We start from the raw sequence: 25,935 nt of genomic DNA on the forward strand, positions 1-25,935 counted from the left end.
TAAAGATAAATCTTTTTGAAATAGGAGAGCCACTCACTTTGTCACGGTTTCAGCATTAGATGGACCAGATTCTAGTGCAGTCCTGTTCCCTCTGATATTTCAACACTTAAATCATTGAATGTCGGAAAATATTGAAGTGTTTTTCTGTCATAAATACAAGTAATTCAGACTTTCCCATTGCATAAACTGTACACCATCTCCAAAAATAACAGCAGTTTGAGGTATTTCCATTTTCCAGAGTTCAGTGTGCTATAAATAGGGATCTGTCCTAACAGTTTGTTATAATTACCTTGTGTAATACTGTACTTGGTGTTAATTTGTTAAGCATGTTTGTTCGTGGGCTTTCGCATCTAAAATAATCTGGTGAGGTGTGAAAGGGTTACTGGAAGCCTGTCTGACTTCAGTGAGAGACTGTGTGTGTGTGAGCGAGAGCGAGAGGGAGTGTTTCACGAACACTTGCAGTGTTCAATAAAGTGGCAGCGGTACATTTCGCCTCCTGTAAACACGAGGTCGCACACAGACTCAGCCAGTCAGTGCCTCTCTTGTCAGGCTGGGAAACGGCTTCTCCTGCACCAGAGACATGACTACAGAAATGACACCTCTCCTGTGCATGTGTTGCCTGCTCTTGGCAGCCCGGGGCTCGGCGTTTAATCTGGAGACAACCAACACGATCGCAAAGGAAGGCGAGCGAGGGAGTTTGTTTGGATTTTCGGTGGCTTTGCACAAACAGACCAGCCCGGACGCACAGACCTGGTGAGTTGGAAATTGACTTTGTCGCGTCTCTTATCCGGGCCGGTGTCCCCACGGTGAGGTCCAGGCTCGGGAGAGAGAGGAAAGTGCAAATTGATCAACTATTGTGAATTGCAATACTGGGGTGGGGGGAAGCAGTAGAGGATGATGTTTACGGGAGACACTTACGCAGACGTGACGTTCGCCAGATTAACGGAATGGAATATTTTTGAACAACTCATTTGTCTTAATGTCAACTTTTTGTTTTGTTTTGTTTTTTAAATATGTATCTCTTTGGGAGTATCCAAAAAAGGCAATGCCTGCACTTCTGGGCACGTCAACTCAAATCTTGTATCCTTAACCCTTGTTGGAATATTGAAAGCAGAAACCCAATACTGTCAAGAAATGAATTATTTCTCCCCATCCTTCCAACGAAGCATGTCCACTTTTGTTGTACGTGTCATATTAACTAACGGTAGTATTCTTGTACATGTAACGGCAACCAGAGGACTAGTGAAGCGTTGCAAGGTGCAGGAGGAGTTCCAGCATGTCAGTCAGTGATTGTAGTGCAACTTGAAGGCTGGCTGCGGGCAACACAATATTCAGGTGGTGATTTATTCATTGCACTTTAATGTATAAATGCGTCGGATCTTTCGGGTGGCTTGAAGTGAACAAAGAATTGTTTGGTGAAAGTTAAAAGGTCGGTGCAGTGAGGGGGCTGGGCTGTCTCGCCTATCGACCTCAACCTGCAGGAGCTGCGTTTGGCAGCCTTCAACCCTCCCCACCCCAATCGCTTTCTGCTTTAAAACCCGAGCTGTCTTGGTGGGAACAGCTCATGAATTATTTAAGAGTGCTTGACAGAATCTACTGCAGCCAAAACAATTCCACAACTAATTGATAACGCCAGAACCGAGGTTGGTCTAATTTCAGGGTGATTGAGCTGGGAGGCAGGCGTGCAAGAAATTCATATTTACAATATTTATCGCCATGCAAATAACCAAAGACATAATGCATAATTTGGAATAATATAACCCAAGTTGCCCATTCAAAGTTTAAGTTAAAACAAACTTAAATCTTAACAGCTGGACTTTTATTGCAACAACAACGTGCATTTATATAGCACCTTTAACATAGTACAACATCCCAAGGCGCTTCACAGGAGCGATTATCAGACAAAATTTGACACCGATCCACATAAGGAGATATTAGGACAGGTGACCAAAAGCTTGGTCAAAGAGGTAGGTTTTAAGCAGCGTCTTAAAGGAGGAGAGGGGTGGAGAGGCGGAGAGGTTCAGGCAGGGAATTCCAGAGCTTAGGGCCTAGGCAGCTGAAGGCACGGCCGCCAATGGTGGAGCGAAGAAAATCGGGGATATGCGAAAGACCAGAATTGGAGGAGTGCAGATATCGCGGAGGGTTGTAGGGCTGGAGGGGGTTACAGAGATAGGGAGGGGGGCGAGGCCGTGGAGGGATTTGAAAACAAGGATGAGAATTTTAAAATCGAGGCGTTGTTGGTCCGGGAGCCAATGTAGGTCAGCGAGCACAGGGGGTGACGGGTGAACGGGACTTGGTGCGGGTTAGGACACGGGGCAGCCGAGTTTTGGATGAGCTCACGTTTACGGAAGGTGCAAGATGGGAGGCCGGCCCGGAGAGCGTTGGAATAGTCGAGTTTAGAGGTAACAAAGGCATGGATGAGGGTTTCAGCAGCGGATGAACATAAGAACATAAGAAGTAGGAGCAGGAGTAGGCCATACAGCCCCTCGGGCCTGCTCCGCCATTCAATAGGATCATGGCTGATCCGAACCTAGACTCACGTCCACTTCCCTGCCTGCTCCCCGTAACCCCTAATTCCCTTATCAGCTAGGACAATGTCTATCTCCATTTTAAATTTATTTAATGTTGCAGCTTCCACAGCTCTCTGAGGTAGCAAATTCCATAGATTTACCACCCTCTGAGTGAAGAAGTTTCTCCTCATCTCAGTTTTGAAAGGGCAGCCCCTTATTCTAAGATTATGCCCCCTAGTTCTAGTCTCACCCATCAGTGGAAACATCCTCCCCACATCCACCCGATCAAGCCCCCTCACAATCTTATATGTTTCGATAAGATCGCCTCTCATTCTTCTGAATTCCAATGAGTAGAGGCCCAACCTACTCAACCTTTCCTCATACGTCAACCCCCTCATCTCCGGAATCAACCGAGTGAACCTTCTCTGAACTGCCTCGAGAGCAAGTATATCTTTTCTTAAATATGGAAACCAAAACTGCACGCAGTATTCCAGATGGGCTGAGGCAGGGGTGGAGACGGGTGATGTTACAGAGGTAGTCTTGGTGATGGAGAGGGATAACATAGGAAAACATCCCAAGGTGCTTCACAGGAACGTAATCAGATAAAAAATTAACACTGAGCCAAAGAAAGAGATATTAGGATGAGTGACTAAAAGCTTAAAGAGGTGGGTTTCAAGTAGGGCCTTAAAGGAGAGAGAGGCGCAGAGGTTTAGGGAGGGAATTCCAGAGCTTACGGTTTAGACGACTGAAGGCACGGCCGCCAATGGTGGGGTGAAAGGAGTGGGGAATGCAAAAGAGGCCAGAGTTGGAGGAACTCGGAGGTCTTTGTGGGAACATTATAAAAGATGTAATAGCAGAGCACTTGGAAAACAGTGACAGGATCGGACAAAGTCAACATGGATTTACAAAAGGTAAATCGTGCTTGACTAATTTACTGGAATTTTTTGAGGATGTAACTGGTAAAATAGATAAGGGAGAACCAGTGGATGTGGTGTATTTGGACTTTCAGAAGGCTTTCGATAAGGTCCCGCATAAGAGATTAGCGTGTAAAGTTAAGGCACATGGGATTGGGGGCAAGATATTGACTTGGATAGAGAACTGGTTGGCAGATAGAAAGCAAAGAGTTGGAATAAACAGGTCTTTTTCCGAGTGGCAGGCAGTGACTAGTGGGGTACCGCATGGATCGGTCCTTGGACCCCAGCTATTCACAATATATATTAATGATCTAGACGAAGGAACTAGATGTAATATCTCCAAGTTTGCAGACGACACAAAGCTGGGTGGGCGTGTGTGCTGTGAGGAGGATGCCGAGAAACTCCAGGATGATTTGGACAGGTTGGGTGATTGGGCAGAAGCATGGCAGATGCAATATAACGTGGATAAATGTGAGGTTATCCACTTTGGTGGCAAAAACAGGAAGGCAGATTATTATCTGAATGGCAATAGATTGGGAGAAGGGGAAGTGCAACGAGACCTGGGTGTCCTTGTGCACCAGTTGTTGAAGGTAAGCATGCAGGTGCAGCAGGCAGTTAAGAAGGCAAATGATATGTTGGCCTTCGTAGCGAGAGGGTTTGAGTACAGGAACAAGGATGTCTTGCTGCAGTTGTACAGGGTCTTGGTGAGACCACATCTTGAGTATTGTGTGCAGTTTTGGTCGCCTTATCTGAGGAAGGATGTTCTTGCCATGGAAGGAGTTCAGCAAAGATTCACCAGGCTGATACCTGGGATGGCAGGAATGACGTATGAGGAGAGATTGGGTCGATTGGGCTTATACTCGCTGGAGTTTAGAAGAATGAGAGGGGATCTCATTGAAACTTATAAAATTCTGACAGGACTGGACAGACTAGATGCAGGAAGGATGTTCCCGATGGTCGGGTAGTCCAGAACCAGGGGTCACAGTCTAAGGATAAGGGGTAAGCCATTTAGGACAGAAATGAGGAGGAATTTCTTCACCCAGAGAGTGGTGAACCTGTGGAATTCTCTACCACAGAAGGCAGTAGAGGCCAATTCATTAAATATATTCAAGAAGGAGTTGGATATATTTCTTAAGGCTAAAGGGATCAAGGGATATGGGGAGAAAGCAGGGACAGGGTACTGAATTTGAATGATCAGCCATGATCTCATTGAATGGCGGAGCAGGCTCGAGGGGCCGAATGGCCCACTCCTGCCCCTATCTTCTATGTTTCTATGTTTCTATGTTTTTGACGATTGTAGAGCTGGAGGAGGTTACAAAGATAGAGAGGGGCAAGGCCATGGAGGGATTTGAACGTGAGGAGGAGAATTTTAAAAGTTGGTGGATCGGGAGCCAATGTAGGTCAGCAAGCACAGAGGTGATGGGTGAACGGGACTTGGTGTGGGTTAGGATATGGGCAGCAAAGATTTGGATGGTGGGTGGAAGCTAGGTGGCCGGCTAGGAGAGCATTGGAATAGTCAAGTCTGGAGGCTCATTGGAGGAAACCAGGGTGGTTTTAATAGGAACAGGAGTAGGTCATTCAGCCCCTCAAGCCTGCTCTGCCATTCAATGAGATCATGGTTGATCTGAATGCTAATGAGGTGACATATTAAAAGGATGTTGTTTTCTGGGCAGTGAGTTCAGTTGATAAGTGAGAAATCTTGTGACCTGACTTTTAAGATGTTTCTCAGAAACAGGCAACATACAGGGGCCCGTGGGAGTGTATCTATGTGCAGGGGGTTTCCAGGAATGTGTCCATGTATAGGGGTCCATGGGAGTGTATCTATGTGCAGGGGGTCTCCAGGAACGTGTCCATGTATAGGGGTCCATGGGAGTGTATCTATGTGCAGGGGGTCCCCAGGAATGTGTCCATGTATAGGGATCCTTGGGAGTGTATCTATGTGCAGGGGGTCCCCAGGAATGTGTCCATGTATTGGGGTCCCTGGGAGTGTATCTATGTGCAGGGCGTCCCCAGGAATGTGTCCATGTTTAGGGGTCCATGGGAGTGTATCTATGTGCAGGGGGTCCCCAGGAATGTGTCCATGTATAGGGGTCCATGGGAGTGTATCTATGTGCAGGGCGTCCCCAGGAATGTGTCCATGTTTAGGGGTCCATGGGAGTGTATCTATGTGCAGGGGGTCCCCAGGAATGTGTCCATGTATAGGGGTCCATGGGAGTGTATCTATGTACAGGGGGTCCCCAGGAATGTGTCCATGTATAGGGGTCCATGGGAGTGTATCTATGTGCAGGGGGGTCCCCAGGAATGTGTCTGTGTATAGGGGTCCATGGGAGTGTATCCATGTGCAGGGGGGTCCCCAGGAATGTGTCCATGTATAGGGGTCCATGGGAGTGTATTTATATGCAGGAGGTCCCCAGGAATGTGTCCATGTTTAGGGGTCCATGGGAGTGTATCTAAGTGCAGGGGGTCCCCAGGAATGTGTCTATATATCAGGGTTATAGAAACATAGAAACATAGAAGATAGGAGCAGGAGTAGGCCATTCGGCCCCTCGAGCCTGTTCCGCCATTCAATGCGATCATGGCTGATCATCCAAATTCAGTACCCTGTCCCTGCCTTCTCCCCATATCCCTTGATCCCTTTAGCCTTAAGAAATATATCTAACTCCTTTTTTGAATATATTTAATGAATTTGCTTCAACTGCCCTGTGTGGCAGAGAATTCCACAGGTTCACCACTCTCTGGGTGAAGAAGTTCCTCCTCATCTCTGTCCTAAATGGCTTACCCCTTATCTTTAGACTGTGACCCCTGGTTCTGGACTCCCCGACCATCGGGAACATCCTTCCAGCATCTAGTCTGTCTAGTCCTGTTAGAATTTTATAAGTTTCAATGAGATCCCCTCTCATTCTTCTAAACTCCAGCGAATATAAGCCTAATTGACCCAATCTCTCCTCATACGTCATTCCTGCCATCCCAGGTATCAGTCTGGTGAATCTTCACTGAAGTACTTCCATGGCAAGAACATCCTTCCTCAGATAAGGCGACCAAAACGGCACACGGGTCGATGGGAGTGTATCTATATGCAGGAGGTCCCCAGGAATGTGTCCATGTGTCGGGGTCCATGGCGATGCATCTATATGCAGGGGCTCTCCACATTAAGTTTGAAAACTGACATGAAGCATCATCACTATTGATGAAGTTGAAAGAATTTTGGAAAAATCCTTAATTGCTACTGTATCTGTAATGAGTACTGCTGGATGGAATTAATGTTTGTGGAAAAACACAAACTGCTGAATATTCCTTTTGAGGGTTCGGGATAGTTTTTCAATATTTTTGCAGGATGATTTGAAAGAGGAGGATACGTTTTTTGTACATTTAACGTTTCAGTTGGTCGAGGATACTGACGTTTGTCACACATTGTCGAAGCTCAGCAGAAGGGTGTTGAAGCAGAATAGCAAAATGCAATAAGGTAAAGTAAATATTCGTAAATAATTAGCGCGCACCCTGACTTAAAAGCACGCATCTGCTCCCAAACACTTACCTCGCCTGCTCGAGTGTTAATGCATAACTGGAAGGGGAGGTAAACATTCGCCAGGAGAGCCCATGGAGAGAGGCGCTCGGGATCCTCCCAAACACACCGCAATGTGGTTTCAAGCAAAGCTGTGAACCGGTTAACGTGCAGAGGGCGCTGCCATGAGTGCACAGGGCATTAACACGGGCAAATAGCCCCTTCAACCATAGACCCCATGGTCCCATTAAATCTGGTGAATTAATGGGGGCCGGCTGCCCATTTTTGGTAATACTGCATTCATTCCCATAGCTGATGACCGAGCGGAGTTATTTGAAGATTGTCTTATTTATTTTTGACTGACTCTAGGAACACGTGTCCTGTTAGAAACTGCAAAAATATCCCAGGGTCAGTTAGACTGCACGGCGTCCAATTATATATAAGTTGAGAATGTAGGGTGTGCATTCTGAGTCATTCATCCATCTATAAATATTTAAATGAAAGATTCCTTATTTTCTCTTTCCTCTGTTATGCTTATTTCCTTTTTTGGTTTATCTGTTCGTTCTGCTGCTTTTCCGTGTTGGTTGCTTTCTTTAAGGCCCCATCCTCCACTTTGCCTCCCGAAGGAGGGGCTTTGGCCGAGGCACCGCTCCAAACGGGTCAGCAGCCCTCTCCAGTCCCTCACTCAAACTGCCGTCCCTCCTGGATAAGCCGAGACAGTGAGTGTTGGCCAGGCTGTTTGGCCACGGGGGGCCTCACAGCCCAGCCCAGCCCAAACCCTGCCCTTGCCTGACACCCACACACTTGTGGGCTTTAGACAGTTGTTCTGTCCCCACTTCCTTTGAGGCTAGTTCTTATGCCTCTTTTCCCTTTCAAACGATCTCATTCCCTTTTATGTGACATTTCTTTTGGCTGTCTGTGACCTTTTTTTTGTTTTGTAAATGTATTCACTGAATGCTGGTTTGTTTGTGCTGTTGCTATGTGCAATACTGTATAAACGAGGCGGAGTTTAACTTCTATCCATCTGCCTCCACAACGTTCCCCTTTTAAACATCTTCTTCAGAATGTAAAGATTATTTTCTTGGCTGACTTTCCACCCAACCAAAGGCCACGTTTCGAGAAGAGCGATTTACCTCGGTGTATTCTGGGGACTTTCCATACGGATCAGCTGGATTGATTATCCAGTTCCCTGGATCCTTCCCAATAGACATTCCCTTGGGATGCAGTGAGAAGGAGCAGCCAGTCTTTAATTCTCTCTCTTTTATAAGACAGTGTTAGAAGGGCTACTTCAAACATCTGTGCCCAGATAATGTGACTGTCCCGGGGGTCCTGTTGCGAGACACCTCACTCGACAGGGAATTCGTTGAGGAACAGATTGCGGGAAATACGCTGTCAGATTCAGGGCTGTGAAAAGCGTAGTTTGTCGGCTGACACGTTCAATAACCAGTCAATTTTTCAAGAATTCATTGTAACTCTTAACAGCTGCTTACAACACTGATGTGCTTACTCCCACATTTCGCAAATAAATCATTTGCCCGAAGTGGGCCCCGGAGTTGTAAAGTGTTGAAGACCCTTTATCAACACGGACTAAATCAAGACCAGGCTGTTTGCAGTGGTGGCATCATGGCAGTGAGGGGGTGGGCCTGACGGTTTATGGCAGCTGACAGACACTCGGGGATGACGTCGTCATGCCAGGCTGTTTTTCTTTGCATGCAAGCGAAGAAAAGAGACGCCATATGGCGCTTTACGTTTGGTCACCAGTGTATCCCAGGCCTGGCTGGTAGTTGAATCCACTGTCTGGATTTGAACTCTGGATGAGACACTTCATCATAGAATGACATAGAGTCTACAGCACAGAAAATAGCAACTAATGCCATAGGATGCCAGTGAATTTTTCTTTGTCATTTGAACCATTCCGATTGCCAACACTCTCTGAATGTTAATGGAAACTCAGACTCTGGTGATATAAATTGTACTCTTCGCAACAGCTCATGGACACCTTGTGATTAAAAAACAGGTGCCAATTCATTCTCCAGACACTTTACAGTGTTTCTCTAATGAGGGGGTCTCTCCATCAGTAGAATCATACAGCACAGAAGGAGGCCATTTGGCCCATCGTGCTTGTGCCAACTCTTTGAAAGAGCGATCCAATTAGTCCCTCACCCCTGCTCTTTCCCCGTAGCACTGCAAATTTTCCTTTTCAAATATTTATCCAAATCCCTTGTGAAAGTTATTATTGAATCTGCTTCCACCGCTCTTTCAGGCAGCGCATTCCAGATCACAACAACTCGCTGCGTAAATTTTTTTCTCCTCATCTCCCCTCTGGTTTTTTTGCCAATTATCTTAAATCTGTGTCCTCTGGTTACCAACCCTCCTGCCAATGGAAACAGTTTCTCCTCATCTGCTCCATCAAAACCCCTCATAATTTTGAACACCTCTATTAACTCTCCCCTTAACCTTCTCTGCTCTAAGGAGAACAACCCCAGCTTCTCCAGTCTCTCCACATTACTGAAGTCCCTCATCCCTGGTACCATTCTGGTCACTCTCCCCTTAACTTTCTCTGCTCTAAGGAGAACAACCCCAGCTTCTCCAGTCTCTCCACATCACTGAAGTCCCTCATCCCTGGTACCATTCTAGTAAATCTCCCCTTAACCTTCTCTGCTCTAAGGAGAACAATCCCAGCTTCTCCAGTCTCTCCACATCACTGAAGTCCCTCATCCCTGGTACCATTCTAGTCAATCTCCCCTTAACCTTCTCTGCTCGAAGGAGAACAATCCCAGCTTCTCCAGTCTCTCCACATCACTGAAGTCCCTCATCCCTGGAACCATTCTGGTCAATCTCCCCTTAACCTTTTCTGCTCTAAGGAGAACAATCCCAGCTTCTCCAGTCTCTCCACATCACTGAAGTCCCTCATCCCTGGTACCATTCTGGTCAATCTCCCCTTAACCTTCTCTGCTCTAAGGAGAACAATCCCAGCTTCTCCAGTCTCTCCACATCACTGAAGTCCCTCATCCCTGGTACCATTCTGGTCAATCTCCCCTTAACCTTCTCTGCTCTAAGGAGAACAATCCCAGCTTCTCCAGTCTCTCCACATCACTGAAGTCCCTCATCCCTGGAACCATTCTGGTCAATCTCCCCTTAACCTTCTCTGCTCTAAGGAGAACAATCCCAGCTTCTCCAGTCTCTCCACATCACTGAAGTCCCTCATCCCTGGTACCATTCCAGTAAATCTCCCCTTAACCTTCTCTGCTCTAAGGAGGACAATCCCAGTTTCTCCAGTCTCTCCACATCACTGAAGTCCCTCATCCCTGGAGCCATTCTAGTAAATCTCCCCTTAACCTTCTCTGCTCTAAGGAGAACAATCCCAGCTTCTCCAGTCTCTCCACATCACTGAAGTCCCTCATCCCTGGTACCATTCTATTAAATTCTAGACTGCAGCGGTTCAAGGCGACGGCTCATCACCACCTTCTCGAGGGCAGCTAGGGATGGGCAATAAATGCTGGCCTAGCCAGCGATGCCCACATCCCATGAACGAATTAAAAAATAATTAAATCTCCTCTGCACCCTCTCCAAGGCATTGCCATCCTTCCTAAAGTGTGGTACCCAGGATTGGACACAATACTCCAGCTGAGGCCTAATCGGTGTTTTATAAAGGTTTAGCATTACTTCCTTGCTCATATAAATATCAAAACATCTTAAAGAATCTATCTATCTACCTACTTATCCATCTATCCAATTAAAATGTGTTCTTATGGCCATATATCATAATGCTCTTTAACCAATCAGAGACCACTGCCCCTATGACCAGTCACATTCTAGAATATAACCAGCCAAATTTCAGGCACCGCTGTCCCGTCAACCCTCCAAGGAGCTCATGGACTTCTTTGTCACTAAGATTGAGACCATCCATTCAGCTACCTCTGCTTTCCTCCTGCCTTAGCCCTGCACTTGTGTCTTTCTCCAGATTCACTCCGATTTCCCCTCTTGTCCTCTCCAAGCTCATCTTGTGTTTGTTGAGGAATAAACATTGTCCAGGACATCAGGGTAACTCCGCTGCTCTTTTTCAAATAGTGCCATGGGATCCTTTACGTCCACCAGAACAGGCAGACGAGGCCTCAGTTTAAAATCGCATCCGAAAGACGGCTCCTCCAACAGTGCAGCACTCCCTCAGTACTACACTGGAGCGTCAGCTTGGCTTTTGTGCTCAAGGCTCTGGAGCGAGGCTTGAACCCACGACCTTCTGACTCAGAGGAACAAGTGGTACCACTGGGCTAAGCTGACAACTTTACCTTACCTGTGTGAGTGTGTGTATATATATATATATAATTTATACACACTCACACGGCGCACGCACTTGGGGGTTGGAAAAAAGCCACCTAGATTATCTCACCCGACAATGAGCAATTTCTGCTGGCTAAGCAGTAAAAAGCTTTCAGATTGGAGTAATTGAGCTCGCTTGGCAATCGTACCAGCTCAACGAGGCTCGCTTGGCAATCGTACCAGCTCAACGAGGCTCGCTTGGCAATCGTACCAGCTCAACGAGGCTCGCTTGGCAATCGTACCAGCTCAACGAGGCTCGCTTGGCAATCGTACCAGCTCAACGAGGCTCGCTTGGCAATCGTACCAGCTCAACGAGGCTCGCTTGGCAATCGTACCAGCTCAACGAGGCTCGCTTGGCAATCGTACCAGCTCAACGAGGCTCGCTTGGCAATCGTACCAGCTCAACGAGGCTCGCTTGGCAATCGTACCAGCTCAACGAGGCTCGCTTGGCAATCGTACCAGCTCAACGAGGCTCGCTTGGCAATCGTACCAGCTCAACGAGGCTCGCTTGGCAATCGTACCAGCTCAACGAGGCTCGCTTGGCAATCGTACCAGCTCAACGAGGCTCGCTTGGCAATCGTACCAGCTCAACGAGGCTCGCTTGGCAATCGTACCAGCTCAACGAGGCTACGAGGAGTCAAGAGCCCATGAATGGAAAAATGACAGATGAGTCCTGGGCAAAAGTAAATACATTTACAAACTGGTGTGTATGGTGACGCTTCATTTGTCAGGCAACAAAAACCCAGCCCTGAAACTGGGGAATGGCTTCTGAACTATTGACCCAGTGAATACATTATGAGCACAAAGATAATTCATTTAAAATTAAAAACACAAAAATTACATCTGTCTCAGAAGCTGCTGAGCTGGTCATTTAGCTGTGTGTCAGAGCATGCCCGTCAATAGCAATTTCCAATTTCAGATGATTAGAGCGTGCCCTGAGTTCTGAAAGACACAGTGCAGGTTACAGGTCCCTGGAGTGTGCGATTTTCATTAAGTGAATGAAAGTCTTGGATCCCAAACTAATTTCTCATAGACCCATGCAATTTGCTCTTTCTATATGTGGAGCTAAAAGCCCATGCATTATTTTTGAGGGGGCACTAGATCATGCATTGAAATTTAGAGTTTTGAATTAAACACAGGCAGGTGAAATTCTTCATTGCGGCAGTTAATGAGTTGTGCCATCTTAATCCAATTGCGTTTCCAGTGGATGTGATTCCACGAGGCTCTCCTCATGAATAATTTTTATCTAAATGTAAATTTGGGGGTGATTTTAACCCTACTCGCTCAGCAGAAACCTGGCGGGTGGGCTGTTAAAATCGCCTTGGCTCTTTTTTTTATTTATTCATTCACGGGATGTGGGCATCACTGGCAAGGCCAGCATTTATTGCCCATCCCTAGTTGCCCTTGAGAAGGTGGTGGTGAGCCGCCTTCTTGAACCACTGCAGTCCGTGTGGTGAAGGTGCTCCCACAGCGCTGTTAGGGAGGGAGTTCCAGGATTTTGACCCAGCGACGAGGAAGGATCGGCGATATACTTCTAAGTCAGGATGGTGTGTGACTTGGAGGGGAACTTGGAGGTGGTGGTGTTCCCATGCGCCTGCTGCCCTTGTCCTTCTAGGTAGAAGAGGTCGCGGGTTTGGGAGGTGCTGCTGAAGAAGCCTTGGCGAGTTGCTGCAGTGCATCTTATAGATGGTACACACTGCAGCCACGGTGCGCCGGTGGTGGAGGGAGTGAATGTTTGAGGTGGTGGATGAGGTGCCAATCAAGTGGGCTGCTTTGTCCTGGATGGTGTCGAGCTTCTTGAGTGTTGCTGGAGCTGCACTCATCCAGGCAAGTGGAGAGTATGCCATCACACTCCTGACTTGTGCCTTGTAGATGGTGGAAAGGCTTTAGGGAGTAAGGAGGTGAGACACTCGCCGCAGAATACCCAGCCTCTGACCTGGTCTTGGCGCCACAGTATTTATGTGGCTGGTCCAGTTAAGTTTCTGGTTAATGGTTACCCCCAGGATGTTGATGGTGGGGGATTCGCCGATGGTAATGCCGTTGAATGTCAAGGGGTGGTGGTTAGACTCTCGCTTGTTGGAGACAGTCATTGTCCTGGGGCTGTGATGATTGACCTTCAATCACCACAACCATCTTCCTTTGTGCTAGGTATGACTCCAGCCAGTGGAGAGTTTTCCCCTGATTCCCATTGACTTCAGTATTACTAGGGCTCCTTGATGCCGCAGTCTTACCTGTCCGAAAGCCGCCATGATCGCAACATCTGCAATTTTAACCTGCTGTCCTGAGCAGGCAGCAAGGACACCCGCCTGGAGCCAACAGGGTCCTTCTTTACAAAGAGATGTTGCGGTCCAATGACATCATTGAGACCCAACTGTAATTTTAACTCAGGCTTGAGCGGAGAATCACCTGGAGTTAAAATTGGGGTCTTGTTTCTGACAGAAACCTCTGTCCATGGGAACAAAGGGGCCAAACAGAACCATTGACAGGGGAGATGCAAATATTGCCATAATCTGTAGAATAATATGGGTCTTGGATCATTCTGTACCCCACCCGCAGTCTTATCACGTTATCTCTCATACTTTCCTTAAAATGAGATTTAAGCTTGAGTATAGTCGTATGGCACTGGCAGTCTTTTGCTACATTACCCAAGTGGCTATTCTTCATGTAGGCTGGAAGAGGAAAGATCAGCCTCAGTTCCTGCTCCTGATCACTATCCAGTAACCCTTGCTGATAAGTGTGTATAAGTGGACATTGACATGAATCAGTCATTCATGAAAGAAAGACTTATGAAATAATACTGAGCTGCCTGCGGGTGGCGCTGTCCAGGGAGAGTATAAATACTCGGGCACGGGCCCAGCTTGTGCAGGACATTCTTAACAGGAACTAGTGAAGGACACAACTAGACCTCCATGTTGTAAAACAGTTGATTAAAGCTTTGTTTAACGCTTAGACCAAGTGCCTAGTAGTTTTCTTACATCAGAGATCAGATGATGACAGCATGGGATTTGGCTGTGGTGCTCACCATGGTGAAATAGCTTGCCAACACTCTCTGTTTACATGAAGAATTGCCAGTTGGTTGGGGTATTGGGGGGCAGACGACACCCATGGAACTGTTCCCCAACAACAGTCATAGAATCATACAGCACAGAAGGAGGCCATTCAGCCCATTGTGCCTGTACCGGCTCTTTGAAAGAGCGATCCAATTCGTCCCACTCCCTCGATCTTTCCCAAGAGTAAATATTTCCCTTTCAAATATATATCCAATTCCCCTTTGAAAGTTACTGTTGAATCTGTTTCCACCACCCTTTCGGGCAGTGCATTCCAGATCATAACAACTCACTGCACGAAAAAAAGAAAAATTCTCCTCATCTCGCCTCTGATTCTTTTGCAAATGATCCTAAATCTGTGTCCTCTCGTTATCCACCCTCCAGCCAGTGGAAACAGTTTCTCCTTATTTACTCTATCAAAACCCTTCATGATTTTGAACACCTCTATTAAATATCTTCTCTGCTCCAAGGAGAACAATCCCAGCTTCTCCAGTCTCTTCCCATAACTGAAGTCCCTCATCCCTGGAACCATTCTAGTAAATCTCCTCTGCACCCTCTCCAAGGCCTTGACATCCTTCCTAAAGTGTGGTGCCCAGAATTGAACACAATATTCCAGCTGAGGTCTACCAGTGATTTATAAAGGTTTAGCATAACTTCCTTGCTTTTGTACTCTGCCTCTATTTACAATGCCCAGGATCCCGTATGTTTTTGTAAGAGTTGGTGTCTTCAGGAGCGATGGGGGGAAAAAATTGGACGCTCCTCACAAGCTTTCACGGTATGAAAGGTTGTACTACGAATATTTTTTTTTTGGAAAAGCTGAAAAAAAGATTGATAGTTTGCAGAAACCTCTAATTTCTGCTGCCATGTTTAATTTTGTCAATTTGTCAATTGGAACGGTTGAGACTTTTCATAGCTGGCTCACTTCCCTGCTCCACAAAACGACCTGGGCCTTTACCACTTTCAACATATAAACTGATGTATCGTCAAACACCTCATTGAGGGATTAGCCTGATTGGTTGTAAACTGTAGTCCGGTGTTGCAGAAGTCTCAGGGTAAGCTACATGATCACCCAGTACTTCATAACTCACAGAGGAGCTTGCGCACTGCTGTCAGGCTGACTTGCTTTCTGTGCTGATGCTGAGCGGGTGACCATGCTTAGGCATGTCTCTGGAAAAGATAACTACCCCCCCTAACCCCGCAGCTTTCTGCCTGACGTAATAAAACTCACTACGCACTTGGTTTGAGTATAAAGCAAGGCTTTAATCAACTTGTTTCAGAACATGGAGGTCTAGTTGTACTTCACTAGTTCCTTGTCTTACAAAATGTCCCTGAAAAGCTGGGCCCACGCCCGAGTATTTATACTCCTTGGACGGCGCCACCAGCTGGCCGTCCAGTGTTATTTCATGAGTCGTTTCTTCATGATGATGAGATTTATAACACTGCCCATCTTTCCTAAAGGTGCTGAAGGATTCCACAGCCGAGCCTATTCTCACTCTCGCCTGCCTTCCGCACACTTGCACTTTCCAGCTATCCTAAAGCCTAGTTGCTTGTTTGTTCTCTCCCATGTCCTGGGGCGCTGATAGCCAATAGTAGTGCCCCTAACATGCATGCGCCTAAGCAGTGAAGCTTGGCAGGCCACTTGATCGCGGGATGCTTTGCAGCTGAACCCAAACTTGTCTTCAGCTCATGTCTCTGTGCCTTCAGCTGCCGAGGCCCTAAGCTCTGGAATTCCCTCCCTAAACCCCTCCGCCTCTCTGCCTCTCTCTTCTCCTTTAAGAGGCTCCTTAAACCTATCTCTCTGACCAAGCTTCTGGTCACCTGTCCGAACATCTCCTTATGTGGCTCGGGGTCAAATTTTGTCTGATAATCGCTCCTGTGAAGCGCCTTGGAACGTTTTGCTACGTTAAAAGGCGCTATATAAATGCAAGTTGTTGTTGTCTACACACATACCCTTGCTAGCCGGGATCATTGTATAGTAATCAGCAGTAGGATCCCTGGGCATTAAGGCCAGTTGTAGCCCCTCTGCCCCCTGCCCAGCTAAGATCACAGACCACGAATGAAACCTTCAGGCTCGATATGGATCAGTATTGACCCAGTGGAGAAGCCTATGAATGTCTTCTGGGGAATAGATAAGCTTGGAGACCACATTTGTGTGGGGAATAACTCTAATTTAAGGAGGGGATTCCAGTGTTTAATCACTTCCTATTTATTCCCAATAAAATAAAATACCCAAAACAGACGTAACACTTACAAACACCATTCCAATCTATGTATAACATTTCCCAACATATCATGTTTACGATGCCTTACAGTGCTTGACCCTGAATACTGTCAATCACGCTATTCACATATTGTACATTCTGTTTGTTGAAGTCTGTATCGAAGTTTTAATGAAAGGTTAAATAATAACATTTGCATTTATATAAGGCCGTATGCCAAAGTCCCAATGTTTTCATACAATGAGTTACTTTTTAAGTACATTGGCTGTTGCCACATAGGCAGATGTGGCACCCATTCTGTATCAGCAAGGTCCCACAAACAGCAACAGAATGATTGACCAGTTACTCTGTTAAAGTGATATTTGTTATAAATCTCATCATCATAAAGAAACTACTCATGAAATAACGCTGGACGGCCAGCTGGTGGCGCCGTCCAAGGAGCATAAATACTCGGGCGTGGGCCCAGCTTGTCCAGGGACATTTTGTAAGACAGGGACTAGTGAAGTACAACTAGACCTCCATGTTCTGAAACAAGTTGATTAAAGCCTTGCTTTACACTCAAACCAAGTGCGTAGTGAGCTTTATTACGTCAATATTGATGTGTCATTTTGGGGTAGGCTGTGACAATAATCTTTTTCAAGGCATGTATTCCCTTTGTAGTTCCCTCATTGGCCCAGAAATTCAGGTTGGGGGCTTCCCGCGGGTGCAAGCCCCCGACTTGCACTTACCTTGCGCGCCAGCAGTTGAGCTGTAGGGCCCCGTGGAATTCCGCTCCGGGGCCTGGCCCAGCTGCCGGCGCGCTGTGCTTGTGTGTCCCAGGGGCGCAGTTAGTGCGATGCATCCCCTGGGATCACGTGAGCCATGGGCAGCCAATCGGAGGAGGGAAAAGCCCATTCATAAGATTGACAGGTAGACCTGTCAAAACTTATAAATATTACGGGCCCAAAATAGCAGTAAACCTTCAAATAAATTTAAAAAAAAATCACACTTTTTAAATAAACTATAAATTACATTAAATAACTATTTTAAACAATAATTTAAATTTTTGAAAAAAATAATTTTATATTATAACGGGGTTAAAAATAAATTTACCTTGCTTTAAAGTATTTAAAAATAATAAACCTGTGGAAAAAATGTTTTAATTTTAATTAATTGACCACTTACCTTGCAAAAAGCAGACCTTACGCCTGCTTTTTAAATGTGTAAATCCCCTCCTGGGAAAAGCTGCAAAAAAAACCTAAGTTCAAAGCGCACGCGCAGCCTCCCCTGCGCGCGCGTTCGACCTCTGAACCTTTTCGTTCAGAGGATCGGAAGTGCCGGTTTCCCCGCGCATGCGCAGTGCATGCAGAAAACCGGCACTTCCATTCGGCCTATGGGTGAGTACCCAGTGCGTACTCACCCGGGGAGAGCCGAATTTCTGGGCCATTGTCTTCTCCAACCTCCCCAACAGGCCCCACCCCCCACACTGCTATGTTCAACATTCAGGCGATCTTTGGCACTGAGATTTGATCAAAAAGAGCAAGACTGATCCCAAAGCAATGAAACACCTCGAGCTTTATTTAATTTTAGGAGTGGGATGCATTAAAATAGGTTCAGTGAAATTCCGAGACCAAAATGAGTGGGACTTGATGGGTCTACCGCACATCTTCTGTGCTTTGAGACTGCAGCTGGACAGCCTACAGCTTGGCCACTGCAAATGTCACTGTTGCTCAGCTGCCAGCAGTTGAACGAGTGTGGTGAGGCCAAAATTCCTCTTTAGATTCTTTCCCCTTCTCTTCCCCCGCCCCTTGAAGAGGCGCCTCCCTACAGTAGTACAGATGACGTCAGGTCAGCATTATAGGGGAATTGAACCTGCATCTCCCCACTCTGTGGCACCTCAAATCACTAATAGTTGAACATTTTCACATCGTGTTAATAGTATTTAGATCCCTCCCTCTTTCACAAAACCCAATGAGACACACAAGTGGTTAAGGCACTGTCGTGTATTTAGAGTGTAAAAACATCTATGGAAGTGCGACCAATGTGTTGATTGCTGCTCCACAGTGATTGGATGTGTTGAGTGTCAAATCTGCTAACACCTCACGATCTCTTTCAACTTCATCCTAAGCTATTTCAATACCATTCACGCAGTATGCATATCACCCATCTTTTCCTTCCTATGTGCAGTATTTTACACTTCATCTGGCATTACTCTGCCTACTTGTGCATTTTGTCAAACTTATCTTATAGTTTAGAAGCTGCTTCTTCAGATTGAACTGCCCCTCTTACGATAGCAAAATACTGCGGATGCTGGAAATCTGAAATAACAACAGAAAAAGCTGGAAAAACTCAGCAGGCCAGGCAGCATCCATGGAGAGAGAAACAGAGTTAACGTTTCAGGTCGAAGACCTTTCGTCAGAACCCTCTTAGTTTGGTATCGTCTGCGAATTTGAGCAGTTTGCAACTCACCCCTCCCTATCTCTGTAATCTCTTCCAGTCCTCTGAGAACTCTGCATTCCTCCAATTTTGGCCTCTTGCACATCCTCCACTTCCTTCGTTCCACTATTGGTGGCCGTGCCTTCAGCCATCTAGGCCCTAAGCTCTGGTATTCCTTCTGGTATTCCGTGGCTCAATGGGTAGCACTCTCACCTCTGAATCAGAAGTTTGTGGGTTCAAGTCCTACATCAGAGATTTGAGCACAAAAATCTAGGCTAACACTCCAGTGCAGTACTGAGGGGGTGCTGCACTGTCGGAGGTGCCGTCTTTCGGATGAGACATTAAACCGAGTCTGCTCTCTCAGGTGGATGTAAAAGATCCCATGGCACTATTTCGAAGAAGAGCAGGGGAGATCTCCCCAGTGTCCTGGCCAATATTTATCCCTCAATCAACATCACTAAAAACAGATTACCTGGCTATTATCACATTGCTGTTTGTGGGCGCTTGCTGTGCGCAAATTGGCTGCCGCATTTCCTACATTACAACAGTGACTACACTTCAAAAAGTACTTCATTGGCTGCAAAGCGCTTTGGGACGTCCTGAGGTCGTGAAAGGTTTTCTTTTCCCTAAACCTCGCCACCTGTCTCTCCTTTTAAGACGCTCCTTAAAACCTACCTTTTAGACCAAGCTTTTGGTCACCTGTCCTAATATCTCCTTATGTGGCTCGGTGTCAATTTATGTCTGATTATTACACTCCTGTGAAGCACCTTGGGATGCTTTACTACGTTAAACTTGCTATATAAATGCAAGTTGTTGTTAATCCAAGTCACTAATTGTTTCCTATCCCTTCCCCCCCCCCCGCCCCCGTAGGTTTATAAAACATTGAATGTGGGTATAGTGCTTCATTTCGCTACAAATTTGTTCTCTTAACACAGCTGTATCTTATGAGTTTGACACCTGCCAATTAACACCAGTGTGTTGCGGCCACCTACAGATATTGCCGGTTTTGGTTAATTATCTTTCTTTTTTTGGCAGATGACTCATTTGTGAACATAGAGCTGTTCCTGTGGTGGCCATCATTATTTCACGCCCTAGTATAAATATGCATGAGGGCATTGGGCAAGCATTTGTCACGAGGCTGTTGCCACAGGGGAGTTGCAATGCACCACGGGTCTTCTGAGCCAATGCAGCCACACTCAAAGCTGCCCGTTTCTAGTTCTTGCCTGCATTCAGATTGGATTGACTTTTCTTTAGATGTACCTATTCTCTTGATTTCTCCCTACCTTACTGATCTGTTTGGTGGTAGCTGTGAAGTAATAGGTTCCCCCTTTATTTCACTCAACTTCACTGTGTTATTGGCTGACACCTGTGGAACTGTTACCACACTGGGGGGGCGGGGGGGAGGGTAAAATTCGACTTGGGCGGTGACACAAAACAGGCGGTATCGCATCTGGCGCCTGTTACGCGTCCTGTCCAATATTTAGTTGCATTGACTTCAATAAAACTGAATATCAGGCGGGGCGTTTAACGGGCGACAGATGCGATACCACGCGTTTTGCATCCCCAGCCAAGTCAAATTCTACCCCCATGAATCAGTGCTGGCTGGAGAGTTAGGGAAACATTGATGAATGGGGGCGGGGAATCACCATCTCTCTCTTCACTCCTTCCATGTGGTGCACCACCTATTGGTTTCAGTGTGTTCTTGTACTAATTTAATCCTGATAGGATTCTTTTTGTAAGTAAATTCTACTGGTTTTAATTTTGCTTTCATCAGTTAATCCTCCCCATCTGCCCTGCCTCGATCCCCAGTAAGGTCTCCATAGAATCACCTCTACCTGAGAGAACAGGACATTCTTGGATGTGGCCTCTTACAGCGCTAAAGGAGGCCTTTGTCCTAACTGACAGGAGAGGTGCAGAACGGTATGGGCAATGCTTGTTTTTTTTCCTCAGCTAAGGCAGACATTGACCACTTTGGCAAACAAGACACCTAATAATTGGGGAGACCAAACGCAGATTGGGTGACCGCTTTGCAGAACACCTCCGTTCAGTCTGTAAGGATGACCCCGAGCTTCTGGTCGCCTGTCATTTTAATTCACCGCTCCATTCCCACTCGGACCTCACTGTACGCGGCCTCTTGCATTGTTCCACGGAAGCTCAGCGTAAACTCGAGGAACAGCACCTCATCTTCCGATTAGGCACTTTACAGCCTTCTGGACTCAATATCGAGTTCAACAATTTCAGATTATAACCTCGGCCCCCATTACATTTTTACTTATTTTTTATCCACACCTTTGTTTTGGCCCTTTCCCCCCCCTTTTTTCTCTCCCACATGGCAGCTGTCTCCCATTCTGCCAGCGCATTTCACACCTAATCTAGAGCCGTCTTTTGTCTCCACTAGTCCTATCACCATCTCATCTCGTTTTGAATACCTCTTAATGTCTCTTCACTTCTCTTGTTCTCTCCCAGCCCGGCCTTTTAATCTATTTCATTTCCTGTGCTTTTCCAGTCTTGACAAAGGGTTTGACCCGAAACGTTGACTCTATTTCTCTCTCCACGGATGTTGCCTGGCCTGCTGAGTTTTTCCAGCATTTTCTGTTGTTATTTCATCTAATAACTGAGTCTTATTCTGACTAGTTCCGACAAAAGGTCATCGACCTGAAAAGCTGACTCTGTTCCTCTCTCCACAGATGCTGCCTGACCGGCTGAGTATTTCCAACATTTTCAGTTTTTATTACTGAGTCTTGTGTAATCCTGGACACCAACCTCATCCCCATCACCACCAGTTTGATAGACTCGCACTGCAATGGGTGGGTTGGAAAGCCACCGAGTCAGTCTACTTTTTTGCTCAACATATCTTTTTAAGAAGTGTCTCCTCCTTTCTCCCTTTCTTGGGTCACCACGTGCCACAAAAACATGAGAAAACATTTAACAAGAAAAGGCTGTTTGACCCATCAAGCCCAATCCTTCCCTAAACCATGTACCATCCACTCTATCATAGACGGTACCCTACTTATTTAATCACCCAGGGAAAGTCAAGCACCGATACTTCCTGATCCCCAAAGTTAATCAAGGAAAACTACCTTTTCACCTCCATTATTCAAACTTGGCAAGTGTGTTCCACAGATAATATTTCTATGATCCCAGAAGCAATCATTTCCATGTATAAGGAACACAAAAGTCCGCTTCTTGCCAAATTAAAAACCTGTGCTTTTTTTAGGTTTCACTTTTAGTGTAAAGGAAGTTGGAAACATTTGACCCCAAAAAACCTGGGTAAATTTGGAGACAATCAGTTTTTATTTTGAACGTCAACAGAACTCAAGAAATCAAGCAAGCAACTTAACAAAAAAATTACAGTCAAACTATACATTGGCAAACGTGGCGAACATTTAAAGAAATAATTTATAATTTGTAACGAATATACATTCCCGTAAGGAATAAAAACACCACGGGAAAAATGGTCCAACCGTGGATAACAAGAGAAATTAAAGATAGTATTAGATTAAAGGAAGAAGCTTATAATGTAAGCCTGAGGATTGGTTGAATTTTAGAATTCAGCAAAGGAGGACCAAAAGGTCTTGACAGATGAAATTTCAATCTGTTACGTCACCTGTTCCCGCTGGGCGGGCTCAACAAGGTCAATCAAGTCTAAATCACGTGGGTTGGCTAGAACTCGATGGAGGCGGGACTACAACCCCAAAAGTTGTAGTCCCGCCTCCTACCCGCCTCCTCAATGAAAATCCAGCCCTTTGTGTCTGTCTTCACGGAAGAAGACGTAAAAACCTCCCGGAAATAGTGGAGAACCAAAGGTCTAGCGAGAATGAGGAACTGAAAGAAATTAGTATTAGTAAAAAAATAGTACTGGAGAAATTAATGGGATTGAAAGCCAATAAATCCCCTGGACCTGACGGCCTACATCCTAGGATTTTAAAAGAGTTGGCTATAGAGATAGTGGATGCATTGGTTGCCATCTTCCAAAATTCCATAGATTCTAGAACAGTTCCCATGGATTGGGAGGTAGCAAATGTAACCCCACTATTTAAGAAAGGAGGGAGAGAAAAAACGGGGAACGACAGACCAGTTAGCCTGACATCAGTAGTAGGGAAAATGCTGGAATCTATTATTAGGATGTGGTAACAGGGCACTTAGAAAATAATAATAGGATTGGGCAGAGTCAATACGGATTTATGAAAGGGAAATCGTGTTTGATGAATCTGTTAGAGTTTTTTGAGGTTGTAACTAGCAGAATAGATAAGGGGGAACCAGTGGATGTGGTGTATTTGGATTTTCAGAAGGCATTCGATAAGGTGCCACACAAGAGGTTATTAAACAAAATTAGGGCTCATGGGATTGGGGGTAATATAACAGCATGGATTGAGGATTGATTAACGGACAGAAAACAGAGAGTAGGAATAAACGGGCCATTTTCGAGTTGGCAGGCTGTAACTAGTGGGGTACCACAAGGATCAGTGCTTGGGCCTCAGCTATTCACAATCTATATCAATGATTTGGATGAGGGGACCAAATGTAATATATCCAAGTTTGCTGATGATACAAAGCTAGGTGGGAATGTAAGTTGTGAGGAGGATGCAAAGAGGCTTCAAGGGGATATAGACAGGCTAAGTGAGTGGGCAAGAACATGGCAAATGGAATATAATGTGGAGAAATGTGAAGTTATCCACTTTGGTAGGAAAAATAGAGAAGCAAAGTATCTTTTAAATGGTGAGAGATTGGGAAATGTTGGTGTTCAGAGGGACCTGGGTGTCCTTGTACACGAATCACTGAAAGTTAACATGCAGGTACAGCAAGCAATTAGGAAAGCAAATGGTATGTTGGCCTTTATTACAAGAGGATTTGAGTATAAGAGTAAAGACGTCTTACTGCAATTATATAGGGTCCTGGTGAGACCACACCTGGAGTATTGTGCACAGTTTTGGTCTCCTTACCTAAGGAAGGATATACTTGCCGTAGAGGGAGTGCAACGAAGGTTCACCAGACTGGTTCCTGGGATGGGGGGATTGTCCTATGAGGAGAGATCGAGTAGACTAGGCCTATATTCTCTGGAGAAGAATAAAGAGGTGATCTCATTGAAACATACACAATTCTTACAGGGCTTGACAGAGTAGATGCAAGGAGGATGTTTCCCCTGGCTGGGGAGTCTAGAACCAGGGGTCACAATCTCAGAATAAGGGGTCGGCCATTTAGGACTGAGATGTGGAGAAATTTCTTCACTCAGAGGGTGGTGAATCTTTGGAATTCTCTACCCCAGAGAGCTGTGGAGGCTCAGTCGTTGAGTATATTCAAGACAGAGATCGATAGATTTTTGAATATTAAGAGAATCAAAGGATATGGGGATAGTGCAGGAAAGTGGAGTTGAGGTCGAAGGTCAGCCATGATCTTATTGAATGGCGGAGAAGGCTCGAAGGGCCGAATGGCCCACTCCTGCTTCTATTTCTTATGTTCTTATGTTCTTATATACAACAGCTGACAATTATTTTACATAGTTTACGGACACTACTTGAATGGGGCTCACCACCAGACTGTCGCATGGCCCCTAGATAGTTTATTGCAATTCAAAGTAAAGTTGAAGAACTTATGTTTATTATTCTGGCTCCAGCCACTGAACTACCAAATGATAAAAGAAAGAACTTGCATTTCTATAGCGCCTGCACGACCTCAGGACGTCCCAAAGCACTTCACAGCCAATGACGCACTTTGGAAATGTAGCCACTGTTGGAAACGTGGCAGCCAATTTGCGCACAGCAAGCTCCCACAAACAGCAAAGAGATAATGACCAGATATTCTGTTTTGGTGATGTTGGATGAGGGATGAATATTGGCCAAGACATTATGGTGGGATTATGATGGTGGAATATTAAAAATTGTTTGCGATTATGCACAGTGGAGCAGTTGTGATCTTGCTTTTTGGTAAACAATGCCTTGGTGTGTGAGTTGAGTCGGCCTTTGATCGATGACCTTGGTGCCCTGAAGACTCTCAGCATGGTAACCGTGTCGGTGCACTGTTGTCCTTGCTTCATAGCTGGCTAGGAATGAATGACTAACACGTGCTGTAGTGTAAAGATTGTGGTCCTCGCAGCAGTGCCTAAGGAAGACCCACGTCCCCATAACAAATCCGAATTGCACTGTTGTTTCATTTCTTGCCACTAATCAGCTCTATGGATGCGCACACATCACATAAGTGACCTCAGCATGACCCATACAGCACACAACATGCATGCTGACCTCATGGATATGATTTACACCTATCTCCAGATTTTGGGAAGAAAAGAATGGAAATTTGGGTGGGGGGGGGGGGAGTTTCCCTCTCAAATCGGGGAGGAAATTAGTTTCTACCAATCACCTCCCAAAAATAAATCCAGGAGTTGTTGGAAATCGATAACATCTGATCCATGGAGAGTGTTGTTACTTCTGTCTGTACTTATTCCTATACCCTTCAGTCCTGCTCCTCACCAGGTATTTACCCAGTGTGAGCTTTTTCAGCGTTAATTGAGAGTATCTACTGCTTTTGCTGTAAGTCCATTCCACATATCCGCTGGAGATGTGTGTCTGTGTGGGGAGGGTGGGGGAGGTTGGGGAGTGGTGGCCTGTTATTTTGTACTTCTGTCCTGTAGTGTTTTTGCTCTTGCATGTAGTGATTATGTGGAGTAAACCTCAAACTAAAGCAGTTGATGCTATCTTGGTTAATACCTTAAAAAAAAGAGCTGGATGCATATGTGGAGATACTGGCGTGCCGTGGCTGCAGTGTGTACCATCTACAAGATGCACTGCAGCAACTCGCCAAGGCTTCTTCGGCAGCACCTCCCAAACCCACAACCACCTAGAAGGACAAGGGCAGCAGGTGCATGGGAACACCACCACCTCCAAGTTCCCCTCCAAGTCACACACCATCCTGACTTAGAAATATATCGCCGTTCCTTCATCGTCGCTGGGTCAAAATCCTGGAACTCCCTCCCTAACAGCACTGTGGGAGTACCTTCACCACACGGACTGC

General features: G+C 45.9%; 1 protein-coding gene across 4 annotated transcripts in view; it reads left to right on the forward strand.

Moving 5' to 3' along the window:
* The first annotated feature begins 365 nt into the window (after positions 1-365).
* Positions 366-25,935, forward strand: part of LOC147096996 (integrin alpha-7-like) — a 277,843-nt gene continuing 252,273 nt past the window's right edge. Inside the window, exon 1 of one of the 4 annotated variants that reach the window (XM_085972716.1) lies at positions 366-753. In XM_085972716.1, coding sequence (XP_085828842.1) covers positions 581-753 — 173 coding nt within the window. In that variant the 5' untranslated portion in view covers positions 366-580. The remainder of the gene's footprint in view (positions 754-25,935) is intronic. The other 3 variants (XM_085972713.1, XM_085972714.1, XM_085972715.1) reach the window with 3 other exon arrangements.

The sequence above is a fragment of the Somniosus microcephalus genome, chromosome 33 (assembly GCF_052327205.1).
Source record: "Somniosus microcephalus isolate GS21.2 chromosome 33, FLI_Smic_1.0, whole genome shotgun sequence".
NCBI lineage: Eukaryota > Metazoa > Chordata > Chondrichthyes > Squaliformes > Somniosidae > Somniosus > Somniosus microcephalus.